This window comes from Elephantulus edwardii, unplaced genomic scaffold (genome assembly GCF_000299155.1).
Source record: "Elephantulus edwardii isolate Elephantulus edwardi_28Jun2011 unplaced genomic scaffold, EleEdw1.0 scaffold00247, whole genome shotgun sequence".
Taxonomy (NCBI): domain Eukaryota; kingdom Metazoa; phylum Chordata; class Mammalia; order Macroscelidea; family Macroscelididae; genus Elephantulus; species Elephantulus edwardii.
In genome coordinates this window covers 1,590,537-1,598,622 of record NW_006399997.1, presented here as the reverse complement: position 1 = coordinate 1,598,622, position 8,086 = coordinate 1,590,537, and the positions used below count along the sequence as shown (strand labels likewise).

At 34.0% G+C, this 8,086-nt stretch overlaps 1 protein-coding gene across 2 annotated transcripts in view; it reads right to left on the bottom strand.

Moving 5' to 3' along the window:
* SOS2 (son of sevenless homolog 2 (Drosophila)) overlaps positions 1-8,086 on the bottom strand; it is a 95,078-nt gene that overhangs the window by 13,348 nt on the left and 73,644 nt on the right. For both annotated transcript variants that reach the window (XM_006899202.1, XM_006899203.1), the window contains 2 exons: positions 6,934-7,051; positions 5,732-5,904 (listed from right to left, as the gene is read on the bottom strand). In XM_006899202.1, coding sequence (XP_006899264.1) covers positions 5,732-5,904; positions 6,934-7,051 — 291 coding nt within the window. The remainder of the gene's footprint in view (positions 1-5,731; positions 5,905-6,933; positions 7,052-8,086) is intronic.

The window sequence follows — 8,086 nt, the reverse complement described above, 5'->3', positions numbered from 1 at the left end:
GATACTAAAGAGCTGAACAGAAGATTCCAAAAGGCTGCTCGGAATGACAAAGCAAAATACTACAATGAAATGTGCGAGGAGCTAGAGCCAGAAAAGCATATGAGGCAACTGAAAATAATGTCAAGGAACTTATTTATGCTAACATCTAGTATCCTTTTTTTTGTCTTTACTAAAAATACTTTTCTAAATAAAATTAATTAAAAATTGATTAAGTATCTATTAAACCATAAAAATTTAGAATATAACAATATTTTAAAAGTCTGCTTTGAGCACTCTAGTCTTTTAAGAACTACTTACATAGGATTAAAATGCCAATTAAGTAAAAGATCCAACAGAAACCTTCGAGGGTTGTAAGTTTATGTTAGTGAGGGAAGAACAACTCAGAAAAAGAAGGTAAGAATGACTACACAAAGTTGAGCACAACTTACAGAGACCCTATGAACAAAAAGCCTGAAGGCTTTCTATAACTATTGTTATCAAAGTTTATAGTTTCCAGAGGCATGTTGTTTAGGAAATGGGTGCCACTAAATGATATATGTTGAAACTATTGAATTGGTGTATATTCTCAACCACATAAAAAATCTAGAAATGTTCTCTAAATTTTAAGTTTCTAAAAGTCAGATGATACAGCAAAGGGGGGAAGGGAAGAAAAAAAATAATCTTTCACTATTCAAAAATGGTATTGTTAACATTTTTTTTTACTAGAATAGCCTTTGCTGATTTTACATGTATGTGTATGAGTACATTCAACTATGCATACATACTCTGGGCATGTTGCTGGGAGGGGCTATTCCTTGGAGAGGGACATAGTGCTGGAAAGGGTAGAGGGTTGGTGAAGTAGAGTTGATCAGGTGGGATTAACACAGTGACTGCTACAGTGGGCTCTTTGTATGTCAGGACAGAACAGGGTTCAGAGCTTTTGTTCACAGGGTCTCTAGGAGTCGTGCTTGACTCAATTGCACGTAACAACAACAACATACATATGTTGCCTTAAGTTTTTGTTGGTTTTGGGGTTTTTTTTGGCAAAATTGAGATCATACTATATTTACAATTTTTAAAATTTTCCTTTATTTTCTGTTTTTATTTTATAGTCAATTACTTGTTGCCTTTTCTTGCAAAATTGAGATCATACCATTTATTTATAATTTTTAACTTTTTTACTTTATGTTTTTACTTTATAGTCACTGACTTTCCCCATATGATTTATTTATCTTGAAAACACTAGTGTAATGCTATAGGAGAGGCATCAGATATCTTTCAGAATTTATTTAAAACAACTGTTTAGAAGAAATTACTGGATATAACAGCATTTAATTGTGATATGGTCTAGAAGCATATATAAAAATAGGCTCTAGATTTTAATAGTGGGCAAAATCGACTTTAGAATGTCTAGCATAAAATTTTCTTAAGTTTTAAAATTCTGTTAATGTCAAGGAAATTATAAATGACAGGATTATAAAATAAACAGAAACACCTAGAAAGAGTGTACCCCTTAGAACAATCCAAGAACAATCCAAGACCAAAAGGACAATACTCATTTAAACAAAAAATGAGAAGACAGAAGACAGGGAAACCACAGGAAAGGAAATATGGAAACCAGGGAAGAAAAGAGTGAGTCCTGAAAAACCATGGGAATTGTAACCAATGTCATGGAACAATTCATGTATAGATTATTGACTGGAAAACTAATTTGCTAGTAAATTTTCACCTAAAACACAATAAAAATGCTCAAAAGCAAAGAAAAGTCAAATTACTCCGCTAGAAATATTAAAACAACTTTAGCTAAATTCTATCATTCTGTAGTAATTTAAATATTTTTATAAAGCTCTGTCAGCTTAGCTAGTTATGATTTAAAAAGTGAACAACCATTTTATGTTTACATTATAAATTTTTATTTTTACTCAATCTTAAAGAAGGTATTTCCTAAAGAAATAATGTTTTAAATTATGGTAGAAACCCTCAATTATATATCTCTCTCTATATATTAAAAAACCAAATCCAAACCTCTTAACTGGTATGTATCTAAGATATGAATTCTAAAATTACTATTTCAAGTTGTGTGCTGCTGGGTTGACTGACTTTTAGTGACCCTCCAGGATAGAACAAAAGGCTCTACAGGGTTTCTTAGACTGTACTGAGTGGTGGCTGTGAACCACAGACATTTCAATTAGCAACTGAATGCTTTATCCATTGCACCTCCAAGGATACAATGTTTACAAATAAACATTATTTATATGGGAAAATATGTTGTGAACTCTAATTTGGGCTTCAAAAATACTTTAGCTGACAAAACAACTATGAGATACCATCTCACCCCAGTAACAATAACAAAATTCAACAGAGCCGCAAACAACAAATGCTGATGAGATTGTGGAGAAACTGGAACTGTTATTCACTGTTGGCGGAAGCGTAAAATGGTGCAACCACTACAGAAAGCTGTATGGAGCTTTCTCAGAAAGTTGCAAATAGAAAAACCATTTCACCCAGCAATTCCACTACTGGGAATATGCACCCTAAGGAAATTAGAGAACTGCCACTCAAAAGATTTATGCACACTTATGTTTACTGCTGCACTGTTCACAATAGCAAAGAGCTGGAAACAACCCAAGTGCATATCAACAAACAAATGGATAGAGAAGCTGTGGTATATTCATACAATGGAATACTATGCAGCACTGAAAAACAAGGAACTCATAAAATATTATACAAAATGGAGGACACTATGCTGAGTGAAATATCTCAGTAACAAAAGGACAAATATTGCACAATGCCACTGTTATAAAACAGGACTGACATTGGAGTTGGGGGGGAAACTAAGAAAAGAGGGGATAAGTGTACACTGCATTGAAACAGAAGAGGGAAAGAAGAGTTTAAAAGGAATATATGATTAGGTATTATTTGCATGACAACAGTCCAGAATAACAGCTGGAGTGGGTAGGAAATTGTGCCACAATGAAAGAATTTTTTTTCAAAGATAAAAGGAAACTGGGAAAGGGAATGGAGGAAAATGTGCAACAATGAATGAAGGGAAATCCAAGTTCTCTATAAACTCTTGTTAAAACATCAATTAAAAAAATAGAGTGGGTACAGTAAAGAAACTATCTCACTCTTTGAAGGTTCTATAGAAACACAATTAAACATTGTAAAATGGCTTTGTTACACATGAACCATCTGGTGTGGAGGAACTCTATCTGTATGTTTAAAGGGCCTGGAATAATTGTATTTTGCTGGCAATAGATACATTTTTAAATTTCTTATTGTTTGCAGGTTCCTCATTACATCTGTTACTATGTACTGGTTTTGTCATCAATAAAGTAACTTAAAAAAAAAGAATACATTAGCTGAGGTGAAAGATGGGCTAATGGAATAGCACATTTATTAAAGGTAGGGTTACATGGCCAATTATTGTTATTACTGTCAATAAACTGTAAAAGACGGAACTGGCAAATGTTGTGTGATTGATAAAATTACCAAAAAAAGTAGTTGAGGTTGCTAATGGACAATCACAAATCTCACAAAATTTTGTTTGGTTCCTTTAGTTTGGACGTTTAGAGTCACAGACAACCCAGTGACCTGATTGCCTATTTAGTGCCACTGTTCTCCTTCCAACTTGGTTATGTATGGCTTGACATTATAAATATTTGCAGATGGTCAATCACTGCACAAAAACTGGTCTCTAATCAACTAGAGCAATAGAGGAAAAAGAAAAGTCAGGAATAGGAGGAAGACAGAGAATGTCTCCCCAGCTTGTCTCCCTGAACAGCTGCCTCTTTTTTCTGAGATCAGAAGAAATGGATGATGCTCAGCTATCATTCCTGAACATACTGTTCAGAGTTTCCATTATAACAACAAAAAAACCACACCAAAAAACTCTTTATCAAAAAGGGGGAAATACATTCCAATTTTCACATAGTCCAGACTTCATGGAGACATGAAGACAATGCTCTGAGATAATACAGTGGAAAGGAGCAGTGTTGCCAATTCAAAAGCAGGCAGACTCTATCTACTGGCTGTTCTACAGGAGAAAGGTAGGCAATTTCTGTCATCTACTGCCTCTGAAAACCTGTTGGAGGTCAGCTATGATTTGATGGTACAACAATAAAAAGCAAAGTCTTCTGATACCCAAACAGTAGTTCTCATTATCAAGTGGAAAGGGTTTGCCTTGAGCATTATGTCCTCTTGAGATCTATGAAATCAAATTAAGAGAGCAATTTGAAAGATTAGATAAGAACTCTAGGAAGCAATGATTTTGTGAGTGAAGTAGAACAACACAGAACACAACACAGTACAACTTGAAGACTGTTGTCACAAGATAGTACTTGTTGCTGTTGTTATGTGTCGTCAAGTCGCCTGTGACTCATAGCCATCCTATGTACAGCAGCTCTGAAGCCTACCCTGTCCTGCACACAGGTAATAACTGTTTAATTGGTATATACTTTGCTGTGTAGTTTTAGCAACAAAAATTTTAAAATAATATATTATTCATGGGTCAATAGGTGACCAACACGAGTTCAGCATTTTCTTTAGAGCAAGTCCCTCTGCATTTCATAAAAGGTATGAGTGAGGTTATTCTTGTGTTAGACGTAGAGGTTCTCTTGTTTGGTGGGTGATAATGATAATGTCTAACCTGCAGTTTATGTCTGAGAGTTTGGCATCATTTTTAATGTGACAGATGATCTTATTCTGGTAATTATTACAGGTTCTGAATTTCAGAAATCTAATAAAACAAAATATAGTTGAGAAAAACACAATACTATAATTTACTGATTTAGAATGTCTCCTGCAATTTTACTCCAGGATGATGTTGTTGTTGTTGTCGTTGTTGTGTGCCATCGAGTCAGAACCAACCCACAGTTGACCCTCCAGGGTTTTCAGAGGCAGTAATCACCTGGGAGGAAAGTGGTTCTTCTCTAGTGGAGGACATGTTAGATTTGAATCACATGCCTTTGGGATTGCAGCTCAACTTCTTACCAGTAGACCACCAGAGCTCCCTATTATAGGACAGAATGTTAGAAAAGTCACCTTTTTGGTATGCATAAATATTTCTATATTTTTGTATTATGAAGAACACAGAGTGTTCTTATGAAGAAATTAGCTACGGTTATATTGGCATGTGCAAAATATCTAACATGGCTATCAGTTAAATATATTTTTACTGAAGGCATATGAAAAATGTCAATTCCATTCTATCATTTACTTTTGTGAATGTTTCTTTTGACTGTTGTACAAAAAAGCACTATTTTCCCGCTGTTGTTAAGTGCTGTTGTACTGAGTATGACTCATAGTGATCCCATGAATAACAAATCTAAATTCTGTCCAGTGAGACGAAATATTAACATCCTTCTCTCTAATATACTTTTCCACAGAAAGTATATTATTAATAACTTTAGACTGCCAATACAGACTATTTCATACTGCTACCTACTGATTGTTGTTGTTGGGAGCTCCGGTGGCCAGTGGCAAGAATCTGCACTTCAATCCCAAAGGCATATGGTTTCAAATCCTCCAGCTGTTCCCTGGGAGAAGGATGGACAATCTCCTCCCGTGTGATTACTACCTTCAAAAACTCGCTCGAGGGTCAGCTATGGGATGGTTCTGACTTGATGGCATATAGCAACAACAACCTATTGATAATTAATTCTTTACATTTTCATATTTAATTAAGTAGTATAATGTGTGGTCATGCTATTTTACATGTTCCCTTTTAAAAGTAAGCAGAGAAAATATTTACCCTTATTTCTGGCTCTATCCGTAAACAGTAAGGTTGATTCTGATACTGCTGAATTTCTCCAGTAATTTCAGCCACTTTCCTCCTCTTACTGAAATTGATTAAATCTTTCCCTTTCTTTTTCAAAAAGTCATTATTCCCTTCTTCAGTCTTCAGAATATTTGTTAAGTATATTCCTAATGAAACACATATTTAAACATCAGTTAATCAACTGCTTGGAAAACAAATTATCCAGTCAGTGGAACACACCTTCTCTTATGATTCATCAATTTTACCTTTAAAATGTTACTAAGTTTCTAATATAGTTAATCATTAATTCAATATTGAAGTTTTTTGGGATTTTTTTACATAAAAAGAATTGAAAATAAGGTTTTAAGATGCTTAGGGTTTAGAAAAGCTTAATTTGACATTTCTTAGACTAATAGACAAAAAAGGATTCATTCTCAAAAGTCTAAACTGTAAGGACAGACTACCATAATTTAGACAGAAAATTATTCCTTATTTTTGGAGAGAAAGAAAGTCTTCCATTCTTTTTTCATGCATAATTAGTGACTAAATCAATGGTTCTCAACTGAAGTAAATTCGGGTCCCCAGAGAATATCTGGACATGTCTATGACCATTTTTAGGTGGTTGTCACAAATATAAGGTATTGCTGGCATCTAGTGAATAGTCAAAAAAGATACTGCTTAATGTTCTATAAAGCATGGACAGCCTTCACAATAAAGAATTATTTGTCAAAAATGTCAGTAGTGACACTGAGAAATCCTTATTCAGACCGTTAAATTTACACAGTATTTAAAGTTCACATTGTAAAAATTCTATTTAATAAAGTACATGTATTAATGATGATTTAAAAAACCCACGTCTTTAGTGAACTGTATAGAACATAAGCACTATAAGATGTGACATAAAAAATTATAATAAAAATAACAGTTACCACACTATGAGTGCTACTAAAAACCAGACCTTGCAGTAGGTAGTACACAGATAAATATGTTTAATCTTTACAACAACTCCGTGAGGTAATTATAATAACTTTCATTCGATAGCTAGAAAATAAGGATTTAATTTACTCAATGGAGGCAGTTAATAAGCACTGATGAACTCGGATATAAAATCAGAACAATTTCCCTCTGAAAGACTGCCCTTTTTTGGCTATAGCACACTGTTCCTCAAAATAAAATATCCATATTTAATAACTTACCAAAAAAAGGCACACAAGGTGGATTAATTGACTTAAGTTTTACTAAGTATTTTTTAAAGTGATCTTGACTTAATTCCACAGCTTCATCCAAAATTTTCTTCTTTCTTTCCTGCAATGCCTTTAAAAGATATAAATTTGGTTATATAAATGTATGAATTTTACAACTCAATAATTTTTTTTAATTTTTTTATTTTTTATTTTTGTGTGAGTGTACCGTCAAATCAGATCTGACTGGTACACGAGGAGATTGTTCCTCTTTTTCCCAGCAGAGCATCTGGTGGATTCGAACCGTGTGCCTCTGGGATTGTAGTTGCAGCTCCTTGCCACTACGCCACCAGAGCTCCCCTAACTCAATAATATTTTACAGATGCATAATTTAACTTAATTTTAAGAGATAAGCAGCATTATTTTCTAAATTTAAAATATTTTTTTTATTTTATCCTGGTTTACTTAAGCAGTATTCTTTTGTTAACTCGCACCTACAATGTTTTTTCCTCTCTCCTATAAATAAAAAAAAAAGAAAGCCGTCTTTTTTTTTCTATATCAATTAGAAGATAAAACAATTTAAAACTCTTGCTCTAGATCTTATTAGTTAAAATTAGCAGGCTGTTACAGTGGGCTTTACAGCACATTAAAGACTGTGAAACAGTGCAAGATACACGTAGGCTCCAGAGCCAATTCAACGTTACCTAACAATAACTGTAGAAGTCACAGAAGAGAATTAAGCATGTCTCCCCACTATCTTGAACTAGAGTGATCTTATGAAATATCTCATAATCCAAAATGGCATAAAGCAAAGAAGCAATTACCATTAACTTAAATAGGAAAGAATTTCTAATGTTCCCAGGCACAAAAAATCTACCAAATCACACATAAAATCTAAAATAACACTTGACATAAAGTGCTTATAGGCACAGTTCAAAGTCACGGCATCTTGGTGCTGAGATGCTAAGTGTATGAAAAAGCAAAGGGCCACAGATAATCAAGGCATTTTAAAAATCGGCCCCCGGAATAGATGGTATACCAATTGACATATTTCCACTAACAGATGCTGCCCTGGACATGCTCACCAAGGTGTGCCAAGAAATCTGGAGAACAACCACTTGGCCAACTGACTGGAAGAGATCTATATTTGTTCCTATCCCGAAGAAAG